Genomic DNA, 21,935 nt, shown 5'->3' with positions numbered 1-21,935 from the left:
ATCTGGCACCCAGAGTGAAAACTAAAACCTTCTTGGTAAGTTTTTTACTGTGTTTTAATTTTTCGCATACTCATTTAATTCTTTTTTTTTTTAAATATAGGCTTGTCTAGGAGTGATTTCTTGGTTTGGCGCCGAAGCCATCCTGGGCCTAAATCAAAAAGGGCCTTTTGCATACGGGCACTGAATAGAGGTAAAGATCTACCTTCTTTCCAAATCCGAATAATTAATTTTTAACTCCATAATACAGAAACTTATAACTTCTTCAAAAAATTTAAAATTCCTACCTTGTCAGCACTAGTTATATTTGCTAATTTTTTGTTTTGTTTTTGACTCCCTTAATAAAAATTTACCTTTCTCCATTACAACCTTCAGTGAAACTCGATTTATACATTCACATTTAACTTAGAAACAAAAGAAATCGAAAACTAAATGTACCTCGCTATAAAACTTTGAGGTATGGTAAATATTCTTAAAAATAAAAAATAGTTTAAGATAATTAGTGATGTTTTCATTGTTCAAAGCCTAAATATTAAGTCAAATATATCCGTATTTTAATTCTCGTAATGATGGTAGGTTAAAAAAAATATAAAACCTGGGCAAACGTTATCCTGCCAACTTGTGGCTTTGGAAAATTAAATCTTTCCCGCGTTCTGGTACAAAAATTCGGATGCTATCGTACAACCTAAACTTCTCTTACCATAAAGACAACGGAGATACCATTGTCTTCATGGTAAGAGAAGTTTAGGTTGTAATATTTGTGGCGTGGTAATTTTTGAGATGAGTTGGTGCTGCCATATTTGGAATTCTCTTACCGTTGGTTTGAAATACTAGCAGAAATTTCCCAAAAAATAGTTGTTTATTTGTTATATTTATTTAGGTGTGTATGAACATCACTGACATGCACTTCTAATTAAATACAAAAAAACCGCAATACATAGTTACATTTATGAATTAAGCGGGCTTATTACGTCAGCATTTGAAATCAATTTGTTTCTAAAGAAGCACTTTTTAAAAGGAATTCAACAAAAAAAAGCATATTTAAAATTATTTTTTTATTTAATCTAATAATTATTTTATCAGTCAATAATTGTTGGTACTACGATTAAAAACATAATAAAATATTTGGTCATCATACTCGGTTTAAAGGGTTAATAAATAACATATAAATAAGTTATACTTTCAATAACTTCTTAGGATTTTCAACGATTATTGATCAAAAATAAAAAGTATTATATACTTGCACGCTAAAACGTTAATAATACAGCATAAAAAAATAATTAGCAAGGAGTTCTTTACTTCTAGAGGAGAGAACATTATCAAAACAGTTCTGATGAAGAGTTGGTACCTTTTCCACTTTTAAAAAAAATCTTTTTTTGCAACTACCAAAAAATTTTTTCCACAAAAAACTACCTAATATGTATTGTAATATGATAAAAATATAAAAAAAAACAATAATCTGGTTTTTGAATTTTTTGACCTGACTAACTATTATGTCAAATTTCTCTGTAGATAGAAACTAAGACTTGGTACCTTTTCCTGTGAGGCGCGCAGTGAGTCAAAATCCATAAAAAATGGCAAAAAACCCCCCATAAAAAAAGTATTGCTGGAAATTAATTAATTTAATTATAATGTTACTAAATACCACTAAAAGTCTATAATTAACTTTTTTGTGAACGATTTTTAAGATTTCACCAATTTATCCGCCTTTTTCCGAGACTTATTCATTTTATTTTATTTATTGGAAAACTCGTTCAAAAAAATCTAGCTTTTGTGTCACTCTTTTAAGATTGACATGGGTAAAAACAGTTCAAAATTTAATTTGAAGTCATATGTTTAAGATGTTTGGCAACTACTAACAGCATTTTTGACAATAAATTTTGTTTTTAGTTTTTCATTACTGAGATCTCAAAAATGTGTCATAAATTGATTTTTCTAAATTAGTTTAATTATGAGTTTAGTTTAAAAACTAAACGATTCCACTAGATTCTATGGTAGTTTTAATATTTTCCCATTAATAGGTATATATGAAAGCAGAAAAAATAAAAATCATTTGCCCAAACTTGCCCCAATTAAAATAAGACCTTTCAAATACTTCGGTTTTTTTTGTGTGTTTTTTTTCGTTTTTAACTAAAACTTGCCGTATAAAGTAGCGAATATTAGTTCATTGCTTTCATTCATTACACAAATTATACATTTAGTTCCTATTAGTAAAAAACTCATGCTCATGCAGATGGTGCTAATTATCAAACCTCAAAAACCAATATATACAACGTTTGATGGCATAGTGCACGTTTTAAAATTAAAACTTGTGTATAAAATAACTTAAAATTGTTCATTGCTTACATTCAACATGAAAAGAATACATTTAGTTCCTATAATTCAAGAGTTAGGAATTAATCATGATAACTTACTCGAGGCTCTTCTACGTGAATTTTGTAGACTGGAGGGTCTATACTATGAAAGTATTGAAAAACCTGAAATGATAAATCTAAAGAAAACTCTAATAATATTTAAATGTAAATTCCGATCAAAGTTGCGGAAGTATGCAAGAACCTTCTCTAGACTTTTAGAACACGAGCGAACTTGATTGAACAAAAATATTACTGTTAACAAAAAAAATGTTGCATCAGGTTCAGGTAGAAAGTGAAAGAACTGGGAAGATTTAGGTGATAAAAGCAGAAGATCTAAGGTATTAATAAGTAAATTAAATTCAACCTAGTTAAAAAAATAGTTTACAAGCTTAAATATTAAATATTATCTTGTTTAAGGTTGCCAAATTGGCTGAACATCCTGCTGAAGCATTGGCATTAGCTTCAGTAAAAAAAGCCACTAGAGATCCTAGCAAAAAAGACTTCGTTGATCTTGTGAAAAGTGCTACGAACTCTGAAAAAGATAAAATCAAAAAGATATGTTTTCCGAAAAAAATGAAAACCGAAAATGCCTTGAGCTTAAAAATTCAGTGTGACCTTTCGGATGAACAGTATCAAATTATTAGAAATTCATCGATAATACAAAATGCAGATATTTATCCTTCACTTCATGAAATTAAGAATGAGAGACACAAATGTTTTCCTGAGGGTTTAATTGTGACAGAAACATCTGCTTCAACTTCTTTACAGGGTATGTTTAATCATACTCTGACAAGGGTATTAACTTTTACGGAATGCCAAGACTCTATGAGAATGTATGCTGAAATTGGGGGGAGGTTTAAAGGTCTACTTAATTTTAAAGGTGGTTTTGATGGTGCCTCCAGTCAAAGTGTCTATAAACAAAAATACACTGATACAAATATTGGTGAAGCCCAAGTTAATGAACAAAGTCTTTTCCAGACAGCTGTTGTTCCACTTAAATTAACCATCATGAACAAAAATGTATGGTTAAATAAAAAGCCCTCTAGTACACATTACTGTAGACCCCTCCATCTCCAATATCAAAAAGTAAAGGAAGAATTGATAAGAAATGAATATGAACTTTTAAAAGCAGAAATAAATAGACTAGTCAAGTTTGAAGTAAAGTTAGAAATAGAGGAAGGCAAACCGGATACAACTATCACATTTAAGTTCAAATTAGATTTAACCATGTTTGATGGTAAAGTGGTTAATGCCCTCACTAACACTCTGTCCTCGCAATCATGTAATGTTTGCGGAGCTAAGCCCAGTGAACTTAATAACCCAGCATTGATCAGATCTAAACCAATCAATGAAAAAGCTTTATCTTTTGGTCTTTCTACTCTGCATTGCTGGCTCAGATGTTTTGAATATATTTTACATTTAGGATATAAATTAGACATTAAAAAATACTTTGCCAAATCCCCTGCTGAAAAAGCATTAGTAAAAAGTAAAAAAACGAACATTCAACTGAGGTTTAGAGAAGAGCTAAGTCTTATAGTTGATATGCCCAAACAGAGTTTTGGCAACACTAACGATGGAAACATTGCCAGAAGAGCATTTGAAAATGCTGAAACTTTCGCTGATATAACGGGAGTGGCCGTAGATGTAATTATTAGATTGAGGACAATCCTAATAGCAGTATGCTCCTGTTATGAGTTGAACTCTGAAAGTTTTGGCCAGTATTGCTATGAAACTACAGCTCTTCTACTCAAAAACTATTGCTGAGATGTGATTCCCCCAACTGTTCATAAACTCTTGGAACATGGTGTGCAGATATCTGAGGCATTAGAACTGCCAATTAGTTACTTCTCTGAAGAGTCACAAGAGGCTCTAAATAAAGAAATTCGCAAAGCTAGATTAAACCATACAGCCAAGATATCTAGAAAGAATGTTATGAAAAACCAGTACCAATACTTGTTGATTAGAAGTGATTCTATATATATATATCCATAGTATATATTTGTTTATATATTTCCATAAATTAAAAAATGGAAAATAATTAAATATTTTTTACTTGATTAATTTCTTTTTTTTATCAAATTAAAATCCTATAAATATAAATATGGAAACATTTGTTACAGAAAAAATATTATTATATGGTGAACTTTTGTGTTGTATTCGGGTGTGCAAATCGTTCTGACCGTGAAAAAAGTAAATCTTTTTTTTGTTTAGCAAAAGTAATTTGTAACCAAGATAAAGAAGGTAAAAATTTATCAAAAAAGGGGAGAGATAAATGGATAAATGTCATAAACAGAGTTGGTTTAATTCTGAAGTCCTTTACACTCGAATCTGCAGCGACCATTTTATTACAAGTAAATTTTCACCTTTGATTTATTTTTATAACTTTGAATATATAATGCCATTGCATGTTCAAAATTTTCCTTTTTTTTATTTAGGAAAACCTTCTTCACTTTTCTCAAAGAATGATCCTGATTGGGTTCCATGATTAAATCTAGGGCACAAAAAGTTTAAGTTTAGAGTTCAACATTCTAAAAAACGTTACTTACGACACAAAAATTGTTCATTGCTATCAAGTCAAAATAATTTTAAGGCTTACAGTAGCAGTACCCCTGATTTAGACAATTCTGAAGTTGCATTTGAAAATGATTTCATAGATTTTCAAAATGAATAAAACTTCAACAAATAATGAAGCGTATGTTTCTGAAAGAGTCTAAAAGATTATAACGATAACTTAGTAGATGTTAGTGTTGATGAAACTGTCGAAAATATAAATTAAATAGAAAGAGAGCTTATATATAAAAACAAGCTTGTTTATGATTTGCGTGCAAATTTAGTAAAATTTAGTTCGCGTGGGAACTTTTGAATGGTTTGATACAGATTCAAAAGTAACTTTTTACACCAGATTACCAAATTTGGAAATTTTATGCTGTTTGTTTAACTTTTTGAAGCCTATTGTCAACGAAAATGAAAACTCAGTTTTATCCTACTTTGAAGAATTTTTTTAACACTAATGAGATTGTGACTAAATCTATCTATTAGAGACCTTGCTTATAGATATGGAATTTCAAAATTAACTCCCTCAAAATTATTTTTAAGGTGAACTGATATTATGTACTTCAGATTGAAACATTTAATTAAATGGCCTTGTCGCAATGAACTTCTTGCAACTATGCCTTTATGTTTCCGAAATTATTTTCAAAAATTGGCGGTAATAATTTATTGTTTTAAAATATTCATAAATAAACCATCAAATCTACACACAAATTGGTCTCAATACAAACATAAGAATACTGTTAAATTCTTAATAGGTGTAAGCCTACAAGGTGTGATAACACTTGTTTCAAAGACTTCCGGAGAACATATCAGTAATATATACCTATCAGAGCATTGTTCAATTTTAAAAAACATTCTTCCAGGAGATATCGCTTTAGCTGATAGAGATTTTAACATTGCTGATAGTGTTTGCTTTTATTGTAGGAAATCAAAGATTTCAGGATTTAAAAAAGGGAAACTACAATTATCTTGTTTAGATCAACCCGAAATATCGCTTCTGTACACGAGTACACATGGAGAGAGTTATTGGTTTGATACGTAACAAGTTCTACAAAGTATTATGCGATTGGACTACTTATATACAAAATTCTGGATTATGCACACTAGACAAAATTGTTATTGTTTGTTCTTTAATAAATTCAATTCCAGTGGAATAGTTATAAAACTAAAATTTATAATCAAAAATAAAATATTTTTTAATTAAATACAATACATATTTCAAAGTTACAACTTATTTTTTGCAGTAATCATTCTCATTAAAAAATTTGTTTTCTTTTTTAAAGTAGTTGTGCTCTATTAATATAAGTTGATTTTTATCTGGTATTTCTTTGTTTTAGAGATTTTTCTTGCTGTAAAACTTGAGTTGACTTTTACAGTTTACTACTTGATAGTAATATTTATGTGACTTTTTAAGAGCTACATAACTCTCATTATTCTCGAGACAAAAATTTTTATAATTGAGTAAATCGCTGATGCATTTATCTCTCCCACTATAGGGACACTTTATCTCTAAACAACCATTTCCGCAATAATCACAGTTAACAATTGCATCTGGCGATGCTCCGAGGAAAGGTTGTACTGAAATAAATAAACCACAATTTCTTATTGAAAAATTAGAGTGCTTTTTTCCATGGTTGTTGAATACAAAACAAATGCTTCTTTTTCGTGGTCATGTCCCCTTAATGTTGCTACTGTGCAAAAGTTTGCTTGAATTGTATAACAAATTTGCATAATCAAACTGATTGGTGGTTGGGTGATGTTAGCACATCATACATTGCCAATTTTTTAAACAGTGATACGACTTGCTCTAAAGTAGAACCAGTTTTTAGTTTTTGTCTAAAGTCGTGTAACCACTCTCAACATTTTTACTCTGCTTTAAAGTTATTATAAGTTTTTTCTTTTTACAAGTATTTAAGAGTTCTTCATAGTTTGAAAATAATGTTATTGTTCTGATAAAGATCCCGCAAAGATTCAGGATATTTGTCTGTTATTATTGTCGGTTCATAAGGTTTAGTAAACCCAGGAACAATAAAAAGAAAAGCTGGTTTGGTTCCACATTGGCTTAAGTCAAAAAAACTTTTTATTAGTTTTTTCCTTTGTTAGAATAGAAACAGTTTTTCGAATTTTTTTTTTTTTTTTATTATCTATTTCATGTACTTTATTGTTTAAGTTATATTGCAATGATTGGGGTGAGGTAAAATCAATATCTGCAACAGGCTTGTATACGATATTTTTAGAGCTTGGTAGTAACCAATAGGCTTTTTCCTCAGTACATGCTTTTGAACTTATGATGTTAACTGCACATTCAATATAAAATAGTACCGTATCAATATGTGAGCAGCTTTCTCGTAGACCAGCCACACAATTGCAATGTGCACATATTCTACTACCTGATTTTTCAGAAATAATTCATGGGTAATTCGCTCATTTTTTGAGAATGTTTTACCTAAGATTAAAAATGGAAAGAATATTAAAAGTATGAATGTCGTTTAAATTTATATATATAAAACTAATATTTAAAAAACCTACCCAGCCGTGAATAAGAAAATATTTATCAAGTTCTTTTACATCCACATTAATAACCCAACCTGATACAAATTGATTATACGAATCGACAGCTTTATATGTTTTTAATTGATCTGCAGATAGAGGACTTGGAGCAAATAAAAAATAGTTCACAATATCAGGATGAGTAATATTTACATAATTATCTATATTATCAGAGAAATCTTTATCTTTAAGAAAATACGGGTCAACGCGACCTATAAAACTAATTTTTTTTCAAATATCTTTGCTTTGCATTTTTATCAAGCTTTGACAACTACTCGCTTTCTGTTGACATGGCAGACATATTTGTTTATGTTTTTTTTACGATTGTTTGTCCTCCGTAATGGCGGTATAGTTTATTACCGCATAATTAAAATAAATTAATGACGAGTAGGAACGGCGAATAAGAAAACAAACCATATGTTTATGTACCACATCCTAATTAAATCTTGAGATTATACAGGGTGCGTCGGCTATTTGAGAACATCGCGTAATGTCATCATTTGTTATTGTTACATTAATTTTTCTTATTTTTTGCAGATCATTAAAAATGACAGATAAACACAAGAAATAAATAGACATGCGGTAATTGTAGCATTAAAGGCAGAGCATAGCGATTAACAAATTGCACAATTTCTTAAAGTCGCCCGATCTTTTGTACTTTAAGTTCGCAAAGAGTTAGAAGAAAATGATGGTGATTGAAATCAAGCTGCTAAATGAAAAAAGAACGAGCAAAGGTCAGACACGACTAGAACTCCTGAATTTATTCATCAAGTTCAGAGTATCGTTGACGAGAGCTCTGAAAAGTCAATAAGGTCCCTCGCAAAAGACCTGGGTGTTTCAGAAGCCACAATTCGAAGGACTGTTCATGAAAATCTTTGCTACAAGTCTTATGTGATGATGAGAGGTCAGTTTCTGTCCGAGACCACCAAAGTGAATCGTTTAGTAAGGTCTAAGTGGCTATTAAACAAACTGAAACATCCTGCTGAGCAAGATGTGCTTTGGTTTTTTTTAGATAAGAAAAACTTTGATCAAGATTAAAAAGTAAATAGAAGAAATAACAGATGGCTGTGTGATGACCCTTGCAAAGTTCCAACAGTCATGCAGACAAATTTCCTGCAACTGTTATGGTTTTGGGGGTTGTTAGCAACAAACGACATGTGATGCCACCACACTTCTTTCTGCAAGGACCAAGAGTCACTTACTCTGCTTACATAGAAGTCTTGGTTATTGTTGTTTATCCTTGGATCTATGGAGTAAGAAATGAAAGACTCTACATTTTTCAACAAGACTCTGCACCAGCACATAAGGCTTAAAACACTTAGGAATGGTTGGCGGACCATTTTATGATCACATTACTTTAAAATTGAGGTCTCCAAACCCTCCAGACCTGAATCCAACGGATTATTATGTGTGGGGCGTTGTTGAGAGAGATGTTAATAAACATCCCCATAACACCAAAGATTCTCTAAAAGAATCCATTGTCCGAGTAACGGAAAACATAGACGAGGGCAATCTCAAGCACGCTTGCAGTCGGTTTAGGTCTCAAATCGAAACTGTTATTGAAGTAGAGGGGGACTTCATTGAATGAAATCATTAAACGATAGTTTATCTTATATTATTTATATAATTGATTTTTCTGTTTGATTTTTTATCATTAATAAAAAATTAGAAATATGTTCTCAAATAGCTGACGCACCATGTACTTTCACATTGATAACATAATATCAAATTAATATTTTCAGAAAAAAATATTACAAAAATTGAACACTCCAATTTAACTTCTGAATAAAAGTTAATTATTAAAAAAATAAAAATCTATATGTAAAATAATTTTTTAAACTTAAAATAAAAGGAAAACTTTTCTAGGAAAATGCTTCTATAAAAATTATTTTAAATTAGTTTAAGGTTCTTGCGATTCCGTTGCAGGAATCATTAAACGAAAGTTTATCTTATATTGACGACTTTTTTTAAACTAATTTAAAAAAAGTCGTCAAGTACAGCCTGCCAATATCTAAAAAGAAAAAAGAAAAAATTACCACTGTCTTATCAGTTTATCATACATGTTCTATTTTCATTCAATTTGTAAATTCTATTTCATAAACACACACTGTAATTTGCATAGCTTGTTAAACAGCCTAGCTTTAGATATGTTGTGGATTAAATAGCTTACCTAAACTTATCTTAAACCAATAGAATAATTTATTCTTGAACCAATATAATAACTTAACCTTAAACCAATAGAACGGCTATATACATCTAAACCCTAATTTATAAAAAAAAAAAAGCATAACATTAAGAAAGGTGTCATCTTAATAATATTTTATAACAGGTAATATTTATAAAAACTTATAGTAGTAAATTATTTTCATATTTTGAATATCTTATCTTTTTATGAAGGTTATAAGTCTAAAAAATAAATTGATTAACTTGAACAAAAATAATTTCTGAAATTAAGATATAATCAAATGCAAAAGGATTTTCAGAAACTTTTTTTATTTTTTATTTGCCACATAATATCATTTACACCAAGATTTATAATATTATGCGAGCAAGACTTCAAGAAGATCGTAATGGCCTTATCACAAAGTCCTTAACAAAACTCTATTTTTTTCTACTATATAAAATAAATAAATACCGAGAATATATAATCACTAAATATATCATAAATTTAATACTCTACATACTTTAGAAGTGAAACTCAAAATAAAACATAACAAATCAATATGCAGTATAGCAACTGAAAAAATTTTTTAAAAATCAAGAGTATATTTTGTTGAAAAAATTTTTTTAATAGATTGTTTGAAAAAGGAATAAGTCAATATAGATGAAAAAACAAATTTAGGTCGTATTATTTCCTTCCAGAGAAAAGGTCCACGATAAGATATGCAAGATTGAGCTTGTTTATTATTGCAAAAAGATTTTTCTAAAATCTGTTATTACGTAGGTTATATTTGTTTTGGGGTTTAATTTGGTAAAGGTTTACAAAAACATCGGGGGATATAAGTTCTTTACATTTGGACATAAAACACAGAACATTAAATACATTTGGTTAATAAACATTTAAGACGTCCATTGCTTAAAAAAGCGGTTCAGAGTTCGAAAAACGATTTTTAAAATTTACTATGCGAGTCGAGTGTTTCTAATGCCATTAAAAAGATTTAAGTTTAGTTTTATGTGTACTTCCCCATACCATGTTTGCATAATTAATATGACAGTAATATAACTATGTTAATTGTTTTTGTTTAAAATACCTCTAGATTTGTATAGAATTCCAATGTATTTTGCAACTTAATTAGAAATATTATTGATGTGGGATTTCCAAGACAGATTTTCTTCAATAAAAAAACTCCTAAAATATTTTGTCACTTTTTCTATTTTTAGGATGACATGGTCTATAAAAAGATCAGGCATATTTACATGCAGTATCTGTTTTTTATAGTTTGGATGGAAAAGTATTTATTTCGTTTTTTCAATATTTAAACAGAGTTATTTTGAACTAAAATTAAATTTGTTTAAGTTCTCTGTTTATATTATTAAAAAGTATGTTTATATTTTCATGTGACTGAAACAAGTTTGTGTCGTCTGCAAAAACTATAGCCTTTAAATTGGATGCTTTGTTAAGATCATTTAAATATATAATGAAAAGAAGTGGTCTAAGTATGGATCCTTGTGGGACACCATAAGTTATGTTCATTAATGTTTGAGGTTGGGAATCTTTGTTAAAAACAAACTGCTTTCGGTTGGAGAGATAACTTTCAAGCCCACTTAGAGTTTTTCCTGGTATGCCATAACATTCAAGTTTTTTAAGCAAAATATTATGATCAACCGCGTCAAAAGCTTTTGACAAGTCAATGAAAACACCAAGTGTAAATTTTTGATTTTTAAAAGATTAGTTAATACAACGTGTTAATTGAAGAATAGCATGTTCGGTTGAGTTGTTTTTTTTTAAGCGTCCTGATTTTCATAAAGGAGTTGGTAATTAGGTATGTGTACACTCTGTTATATATTATTCTTTCTAATATTTTGAAAAAACTGGAAGAACAAAAATAAGTCTGTAAATTATTATATTGGTTGGGTCTCCTATCTTAAAAATGGGAATTACTTTTGCTATTTTCAGAGAGTCTGGGAAAGAACCTTGTTTAATTGATGATTTAAAGATTTTGTAAAGAATATCTTTCATGACGTTATAAGTGCCTATCACAATATTTCCATTAATACCGTCAGGTCCTACTGATTTATTACTTTATATCTAAAAGCTATATCAAATTCCTTAAGCGTTAGGTTTGTAAAATGTAAGGAGTTTGACGTTTGAAGTTCATCTGTTAATTTATAATTTATTAAAGGGATTTTGTTTGATAAATTTGCTCCTATAGTGGAAAAAAGTTTGTTAAATTCAGTTGCAATTTTAATAGCATCTTTAGTTATTTTGTTTGCAACTTTTATTTAAAGTGGAAGAGAGGTTGAAATTACTTTTTGCTTTCCTGTAATTTCTTTCATAAATTCCCAGACGAGTTTGAAGTTATGTTTGTGCTGAGTAAGCCATTTAGAATAATAATTTTTCATAGCATTTTTGCGAAGTTTTTCAAACTACAAAGTTTTTGTAGTTTTTGTAATTCTGTTTACGTTTTTCGGATTTTGTTTTTAAGTATTTATTATACAACTTTTGTTTTAGTTTTGAAGACTTTTTTGGTCCCTTGGTGATCCGAGGAGATAATGTCTTTGGCCTTAAGATTAATTTCACATATTGGAAAATTAGCGTCATAGATTTTAAAGAAAGTTTGAAAAAATGTGTTATAGAAAATGTTTATGTAATCATTAAAGTTTATGTGATTCCAGCCCTGCTGTAAAATTTGATATTTGAATGATTTTAAGTTACACTTGTTAACAATTCGCTTTTTTATTGTCATGCTGTCATCGTTTTTTATTTGTTATTCTGATCTAATAGAAAAAAAATACTGAAAAATGATCAGAAACATTAGTTTTTATAATTCCTTTTTTAAGAGATTTATTAAAATAGTCTGCGGTTAATATATTATCAATTAAAATCGACTAATGATTTGTGATTCTAGTTGGTCTATCTATTATTGGTATGGTTTCAAATAAATTGTTATAAAATGTTTTTATGTTTTGGTTTTCGCTATACTCAAAACAATCCAAGTTACTAAATTCAAGTCACCCAAAATATAACTTTTTTTTTCTTTTAACTAGTTTTTTCTATAAGATTGTATTTCAAAAATTTACCAAGATTTTTTGTTCTTCCAGTTGGAGGGCCTATAACAACAGCTGATTATAATGTTTTTAGAATTTTAGTTTATTAGTTCAATTGTTAAGATTTTTCTTGATCCGTATCAGAAACACTCATATTGCCTCTAACTTTAAAGAAAATATTTTTTTGTAAATAAAAAAGTACTCCTCCTCCGCAATTTATGTCTGGATCGGATTCTTCATTCGATTTAAAATCATTAATTCGAAAAAATTTAAAAGCATTTTCAAAATTATTTTTATTTTTTGAATTCATTTTTTATTGTTATTTACTTTTTTTATTCTGTTATAAATAACAGTGAATATACTTTGTTTTAAGATGGCTTAGTGATTATTTTATTGTACACAACTTTAGAGAATTTACCTGATGTTCTCGTAGATCTTTCGCTTGTCAAAAAAGTTGTTTGTGAATGCTAGTTGTCCGTCGCTGAAATCTTCGTTTATATATATGTTTTTCTTCCGCAATTTCTTTTTTTTGTATATTTCGAGAATATTTTCACAATCTTTAAAATAGAGAAACTTGACAACAATAACTCGCTTTCTACGCTTACCTTCTTCGTGTTCTTTTCTTCCAGCACGATGCTTTCTTTTAATTTGTATACCTTCTTTAATATCCAGTTTTTCTCTCCCTAGATTCTTAATTAATTGTTCACTTTTCTCCCATGTTTCGCTTTCGGTTTCCTCAATACCTGCAAATGGCAAGTTATTTCTCCTTCTTTGGTCATCTAACACAGCAATTTTATTCTTTCGTGCTTCATTTTCTTCGTTTAAATATTTTTGATTAAGTTGACTCTGTGCATTTTTTTTAGTATTGTTTAATGTTTCTTTTATTGTTTCATATTGTTCCCTAACAAACTCGATAGTTTATATACAAATACAGTATTCATATGAATGTTGTTGTCTTAATTCTTAGAGCTTTACTACAACGTCGCAAATCTGCTATATGCAACGTTGTAGCAAATTAATGGTGCCGTCACTCGCATTTTTGCGAGTGACGACACAATTCGGTGAAGTTAAAGTAATTTTTATATATATTACCACCTCTATAAAATACTTTGCTGATGAAGACACATTTCCGTTATTACTTAAACAACACCTCTAAAAAAACATATAGAAAGGATTTCTTTTCTATTAAAATCTTTCAAAAATCACGATCACTTAACTCAATTAGAGTAAAATTTAAAGGGGAATGCACACATCCCATTTTACCACCCACACCTCCGTCATTTAAAATTAAATAACGAAAGTGCATGCGCATTTAAATTTTTTTAAACTTTTTTTTCTCCAAGAATATTTTTTATTACTTTGTGCATAAAAATCATATAAAAATGATAATATTTATTTGAAATCTGCTGAAAGAGTTTGTTTGCAAAGCAAAAGTTTCAAAATTATGCATACTGTTAAAATCTAAAATATATAAAATGTATTGAATAAAATTTAAAATATACAAAATCAGGGCCGCCGAGAGAGGGGGGGGGGCAAAGGAACAGTTGTCCCGGGCGGCAGATGTCGATGGGGCGCAAGATGCCGAAGTAAAATAAAAATAGTTTTTTTAATCTTAAAATGCCATCATTGAAATGTATATATTACTCGTGTTACATTATTATTTATAATTCCTCGAAAAAATTTTAAAATACGAACTCATCAATACAGAGATCGATCCCCATCACATTTTGATGTGAAATGTGATGGGGAATGTTCTCTTCCTCTTCGCTGGAATGGAGGAATAACAAATGACTGGAGAAATATAAGTGATTGTATCAAAAGTCATCATAGCAACCCAGCTCATTAAAGTCATTATCTCAATTGGAAGAGTTTGCACTCAGCTCTTGTCAATCAGCACGGAATTGACTCAGAGTTCCAAAAGGCACTAGGAAAGAAAGCAGCCAAATGGCGAAAAATTCTTCGTTGTATTTTATATACAACTTTATTTTTAGCATCTCAAAACTTATCATTAAGAGGTAAATATTCTAAGCCAGAACTCTAAATAACTAAGAATAAATTCTTTATTATTACAGAACTTCTATGATATACATTTGACTAACGCGGAAATTATTGTTTTAGGGCAATATTTGCCAATTGAGAAGAAAGAGAAAGGGAACTTTTTAAGTTGCCTTGTACTTATTTCTTGTCACAATGAAACATTAAAGAATCATCTTGAAACAGTTGCTCGTCATCAAAGTAAGGGAACCGGAATGCAAGCTCAATATTTCTCCTGGCAATCACAAAACGAAATCATCAGTGAATGCGCTACTTAAGTTCAAGAAGCAGTTATGAAAGAAGCAAAAGTTGCCGTATATTTTACGATAATTACCGATAGGACCCCAGATGTATCTCACACCGAACAAATCACGTTTATTCTTCGATTTGTGCAATTCAACTCGGGTAAGATGATTTGGGAAGTTAAAGAACAATTTCTCTGCGTTAAAGATATGGAGAAAAAGAAAGATGCAGATATTGCTTATTTAATTTGCAATGTTATAGCGAAAGTGAATCTCGATTTACAAAAATTGAGAGGCCAAGGATACGACAATTAATATGGCTGTTCTTTATAATGGAATTTATAATGGAGCCCAAGCTCATATACTGGAAAAAAATCCGTTCGCTTTATACATTCCTTGCGGTGCGCATAGTTTAAATTTAGCTGATGTTCATGCTGCTGAGTCTTGCGCTGAGATCAAAACGTTTTTAGGCAATATCCAAGCCCTTCACGTGTTCTTTAGTTGCAGCCCAGCAAGATGGAAATTTCTTCTTCATGAAAATGCTTTATCACTTCACAAACTCTCAGATACTAGATGATCAGCCCACATTGCAGCTGTAAAACCTTTAGTGAAAAAACCACAAGAAATCAATGCTGCTTTGGATAAAACCGTTAATCAACTTGACCTAACTACGGACATGCTAAATCAAGCGAAATCGACGGGAAAATATTTTAAATCATTTGAACCAGTAATTCTCCTGACCATTTGGCATAAGACACTGCAAAATATTGATGGTGTTAGTCAATGTCTCCAGTCGGAGTCAATCACCATTGAAGAAGAAGTCATCCTCATTCAACAACTTCTAGATGACCGAGGTCGCATTCGTTTGTCGTGGAATTGTATTTTGACTGAAGCAAAGCTAGTGGCTGGAAACCTAGGCTTTGATACAGAATTTAAAGTGAAACGCACAAGAAGAGTGAAAAAATTCCATAAGGAACCATCAAATACAGCCCCCTACTTTGACGATACAGAAAAGAATTTTGAAGTAAATATTTTCAACGTGGCATTTGACCACATAATTCTACAAATTCAATCAAGGTTTAATGTGGTGAAAAAGGTTTCTTCTCAGTTTTTCTTTATCTGGCTTCAGTCGGAAGACCCTTCTTCACATGTTGATAAAGCTCGTCAACTTGCGAAATTCTATTCAATTGACATTAAAGAAGATAATCTTGTTGAGGAAATTTGTCACTTTGACCGGTCAAAAGCATCATTTTTGTTCAATAGAGGCAACTCTCTCAATCTTTTAAATCAAATGTATTCCAAAGGCTTACAACCATTTTTCCCGTTGATATGCATACTTTTGCTCATTTTTCACACAATGGCAATATCCGTTGCAAAGGGCGAAAGATCTTTTAGAAAACTTAAGATTATAAAAAACCACTTCAGAGCCACCATGGGACATGAGCGACTTTCAAATCTTATGAGGTTGTCTATTGAAAATGATCTCGCGAAATCGTTGTCATTTGATAAAGTAATTTATAGTTTTGCCTCGAATAAAGCTCAAAAATTTTATTTAAATTAGGAATTGTTTATGCTGTGGTTAGTTAGCATAAAATAAAATAAAGTTAAAGTAGCTATATAAGCATTATGTTTTTTTTTGCTTCTATGCTAAGTATATATATGAAGCAAAATCTATAAGGGCGCCAAAAAAGGTTTTGTTCCGGGCGGCTTGATGGCTCTCGGTGGCCCTCTACAAAATATATTGAATAAAATAATCAAAGTCAGCACTTATATTATTGAGAGAATTTAAAATTATCTGCTTTTTAGCATTCTTTTATCTTATGTTGCCGAAACAGAGAACAGACTGTGGATATGACGTGGCTTATAAATATGAAGTTATTACAAAGAAATTAAACAAAAAAATATTATATGGTACGAAAAAATGGTTTCTTGATAATAAGACCTTTAGTGTTCTGCCAGTTTCCAGCGTTCTATAAAAGATGTCGATACTTAAACCTAATATATATGTATTTTTTCTATATTCCAAAATACGTAGCTTTTAATGCATTATATAACAAATAAGCAATTTACAATATATATGTAAAAGATTAAATATTTTAAAAGCAGTCTATTATATTGCATATTATGCTATCCTATGTTCTGTTCACGTTCACTGTATAACACTTTGTACTTACTTTAAAACTACTAAAGATTAAAGAACAAAATTAAAAAAAAAAACTTTGCTTTTTTTTTTTTTTTATTAAGTACTCTTATTCTTGAGAATTAATGAAATTTAAAAAAAAATAGCTTTTGTCACTTATGGATTATTTAACAACGCGTCACTAAACGATAAAAACAACGATTCACAGAAATGTTAATTGTAAAAAAAGCGTGTGAACCACTAACAAAAAAAAATGAACTTAATTGCACCGCTCTGAAATAATTCGTTAATCAAAATAATCTATAAAAATTTAGGAATTGCGTATATTATTACCTTTAAATTAGCCTTAAAAACCTGAAAGTAATTTAGATTTAGTATATCTAAGAGTCATCAAAATAAATTTGTTTGCTCAACAAAGAAATTTATTTCAATGACTCTTAAATGTTTTAGATGTTTTTTGCGGATTTTTGATTGGAATGTTTATAGTGTCCGAACTTTAGAAAATAGTATCTCGGTCAAACTAGCTGTTCTCTTTTGAAAAAATATATGGTAGTTTTTACTTTTATTGATTTACTTTTACTATATAAATTAACCTGTCTGTATAATTCAGAAAAAAAATTGTGATTGAACAACGACGGACGTTCATAAAATACAAAAATTCGCAAACGGGGAACGTCTTTTATTTTTTTAAAGGAATAAATGAACAAATTAACTGTTTTCAACATTATATATAAATATAAATATACAAATATAACTATATATATATATATATATATATATATATATATATATATATATATATATATATATATATATATATATATATATAATTATAATGTAAATTTTTTTAAATTGCTTAATTTCATTTGCTTTAAATAAAGACTTTTATTAATGATCAATAAATACTTTCTCAATACTTTTTAGATGTGACAACGCCGGTTTTTCCACTGAGGTCTTTATATATATATATATATATATATATATATATATATATATATATATATATATATATATATATATATATATATATATATATATATATATATATATATATATATATATATATATATATATATATATATATATATATATATATATATATATATATATATATATATATATATATATATATATATATATATATATATATATATATATATATATATATATATATATATATATTAGTAGAAAATCACTTAACAAAAATTTTTTTCCATTTTACACTGTGTTTCATCAACAAAAATTCATCAGAAATGAATGATCAAATTAATAAAACTTCAATTCATACCAAAAATTAAATTGCAGGAAGTTGCAAATGTCTTAACTACTGTAAATTTTCACACATTTGTGGAATTTGCTGACACTATTATAAAAAGAATTCTTTAGAAATGATTACTTATGCTATTTTTTTAAATGTTTTTTTAAAAAGGGTAGTTAATGTAAATATTAATTGAACTCATTTATTTTTATAGTTTTTTAGGAAAAACTTATTTTTCGCGGCTACATTTAGAAATTAATTCCGATCTTTTGTTTAATAAGCATTCTTGATTTGCATGTGTAATTATTTCAAATTTTTCTTGTAGGCATAGTATGCATTTTTTGGAAATATTGTTATATGCAGGTGCTGTTTTAAGGATAGACCAATTCAGTATAAAATCATCAATATTTTTTTCTTTTAATTCCCATATATATTATGACAGCATGGTGTCTTTTAAATACTTTTTATTTTTGAAAGATTGCTTATGATTGGCAAAACGTTTTTTTTATTCACCCTCTGTTATGCCAATATATTGTTTATCAGGTACATTCTTAGAAGAAACAACACATTTATATACCACGTTTTTTATAAACAACTTCCACTCATTGGGCAATTGATTTTTTGTTTACAATTACAATTTTTTGTAGTTTTTTCATTTAGGATATCGTTTTTGTTTAACAAAGCCTTATTGTGACCTTTTATAATCCTTTCCATATTTTTTGTGCAACTGTAGCTAACTTTAATTGTATTTCGATTAAAAATTTTATGTAATTTATTAGAGGGCAGGAAATGCTTATCGACCAATTTTAAAAACACATTGCCTATGTTAGTAGAAACATTTTTGCTATATGGGGGGTTGAGCCAAATTACATTTCTAGTTCTATTTCGTTTTTTTGTATTCTTTTTTTCAGGGTCAAATTTTAGTTCAAAATTTTCAAAACCGCTTTTTTTTAGGGCATCTTCAAATATTCGTTTAGAGGAATTGAATACATTTTCATTTGAGGAGTTTTGGTTTAGTCTGTTATTAATTAAAATCGGGATTTGCTTTAGAATTTGGGGTGGGGAAACTTGGAAAAAGAAAAACATACATGACTGCTTTGATGTAACTATGGGCAGTTATGACGGAGCCGAAATTTGTGAATTTGTTGGACTATATATTTTAGATTTGTTAAGTAAAATAATCAATATAAAAGATTTAGGCCTTAATCGCGACGATGGTTTAATAGTAATGCGTAGAAAATCTGGTCCACAGCTCGACAAAGTTAGAAAAGATATTATAAAAATTTTTAAAAATATTGGCTTTCAAATTGAAATAAACATAAATTTAAAAACTGTGAATTTCCTTGATGTCACATTTAACCTCTCTGAAAATTCATATAAGCCTTTCAAAAAACCAAACGATGAACTATTATATATTAATATTAACTCTAACCATCCACCCCAAATTCTAAAGCAAATCCCGATTTCAATTAATAACAGACTAAACCAAAACTCCTCAAATGAAAATGTATTCAATTCCTCTAAACGAATATTTGAAGATGCCCTAAAAAAACGCGGTTTTGAAAATTTTGAACTAAAATTTGACCCTGAAAAAAAGAATACAAAAAAACGAAATAGAACTAGAAATGTAATTTGGTTCAACCCCCCATATAGCAAAAATGTTTCTACTAACATAGGAAATGTGTTTTTAAAATTGGTCGATAAGCATTTCCCGCCCTCTAATAAATTACATAAAATTTTTAATCGAAATACAATTAAAGTTAGCTACAGTTGCACAAAAAATATGGAAAGAATTATAAAAGGTCACAATAAGGCTTTGTTAAACAAAAACGATATCCTAAATGAAAAAACTACAGAAAATTGTAATTGTAAACAAAAAATTAATTGTCCAATGAGTGGAAGTTGTTTATCAAAAAATGTGGTATATCAAAGTCAGACGCAGGAGATTAAATCGATTTAAGTGCTTGAAGGTACCACCTTGTGTAAAAACGTACTATGAACTCGCAGATGAGTTTTAAATCTTCGCGTAGATTATCATTTTTTTGCACAAATGTCAGTTGCTTGCACAAAAGCTGAAGTTTAAGGTAGTATAAACTCTTGCCTAAAAACCTAGCATGATTAACAGCTCCAGTTTTCTTTAACTTGAAATGTGCAGAAGGGGATAAATACTGCTTGGTTAGTTCAGCCAACTCTCTTCGGTCATTCCTCATATTGCGTTTTTTAGTAACATAGATCTCACAGTAATCTAAAGTTTTCCTTGCACCTTCCTTCAAAACTGTTCCTTCAACGATTTTCCAATGAAAAGAGGTCAGGTTATTTTTGTCGTATTCGAATTTAGGGTTCTCAAACATATGTTTGAACTTTACGAATAAGGGATTTTCAGGCCCTACGCTATTCTCTTTTATCACTGCTTCACAGAAATGAACCTGTCTAAGCTCAATGATATGATGCCTACATGCCAGTAGAAGAAGGTATTTGTCTACCTCTATTGCAATCCTAATAAGTGATCCTATCTTAGAACCAGTATTACTTAAAGTTGTATTAAAGCATACTCCACATACTTTTGAAATGAGGTCATATTCTTCTAGTATTTTCATGATTCCTATATACATATCTTTACCTGAAAAAGACGGCAAGGCAGGTACACCAAAAAGATACGACACCCCCTCAATATTAACGAGCACAGCTAATCTTTCATTCTTCAGTCTTTTACCCTAATTCATTTCAAACAAAGTCTTTCCGTCAAAATGAATTATACAGGAATAACGGCTATTTTCCACGGCCTTCTTTATATCTAATTTAGCAATTTCTGCCGTATCCTTCGCAGTTTTTTTCATCTTCCTTAATGCTGTTGAAGCACTGGCTTTGCATTTTGCGATATCAACTCCACAATCTTAAAGAATTGCTCCAGCTACTTTTTGTAAGACATTCGGGGAGATATCATTTGCTGTAGCTATGATAGATACATTTCCATCAAAAATATTCATAGGGACTTTGGCAGTAATGTTACAATCATCTGCTCTTCTATGATGCCGAACTTCGGGTTCAAATTCTGAATCAGAATCAGCGCTAGTGTCAGTGAAACTCAAGTCTAATTCTTAGGTAGCGTCAATCTTAGGAGATTCGTCTTCTAGCCTTGTCCTCTTCCTCATACCTTCAGAAACCTAAAATTTATTTTAACATGGTGTATGTGTATTAACAAATTATGTATGTTAAATTAGCAAATTTTAATAAAAAAGGTCAAATTAACCCACTAAAAACAACATAAAACCTTTTTGCTAAATTTTCTATCTTCTGATCCCAAACTAAAATGTCTCGGTCCTTCCTGGTCTTTCAAAAAAGTTAAATCATCGTGCTTATCTTTATCTGAGCGTTTTTTATCTTTCCTAATTTGGTTCTGTAAATCTGTAGAACCAATCCAAAACAGCTTTTTTAAAAATGAAATAAACTCCCCTTGATTAAAATTGTCTCTAGCTGATCCTCTGTATTTATTTCTACTCAAATCTGAATAGATCTTGTCCATCTTCATTAGGTTCTTGATAATATTTTTATCTGATATTACTTGAAATCCCGCTTTAAGCCATGATCTTTTAATTAAG

At 29.4% G+C, this 21,935-nt stretch overlaps 2 protein-coding genes across 2 annotated transcripts in view; both read left to right on the top strand.

Annotated features, from left to right (window-relative positions):
* The window catches only part of LOC136076723 (usherin-like), a 765,758-nt gene that overhangs the window by 299,259 nt on the left and 444,564 nt on the right, over positions 1-21,935 (top strand). The gene's annotated exons all lie outside the window — the stretch shown is intronic.
* Positions 15,615-16,499, top strand: LOC136075820 (uncharacterized). The gene has a single exon (XM_065789258.1). It carries the CDS (start codon positions 15,615-15,617, stop codon positions 16,497-16,499), a length of 885 nt encoding a protein of 294 aa, XP_065645330.1.

This window comes from Hydra vulgaris, chromosome 02, assembly GCF_038396675.1.
Source record: "Hydra vulgaris chromosome 02, alternate assembly HydraT2T_AEP".
NCBI lineage: Eukaryota > Metazoa > Cnidaria > Hydrozoa > Anthoathecata > Hydridae > Hydra > Hydra vulgaris.
Note: the sequence above shows the minus strand (reverse complement) of the source record. Positions and strands in the feature narration are given on the sequence as shown.

What these genes read in the sequence shown, in the direction of transcription:
- LOC136075820 (XM_065789258.1), top strand. Translation starts at nt 15,615, where the DNA reads ATGCTAAATCAAGCGAAATCGACGGGAAAATATTTTAAATCATTTGAA.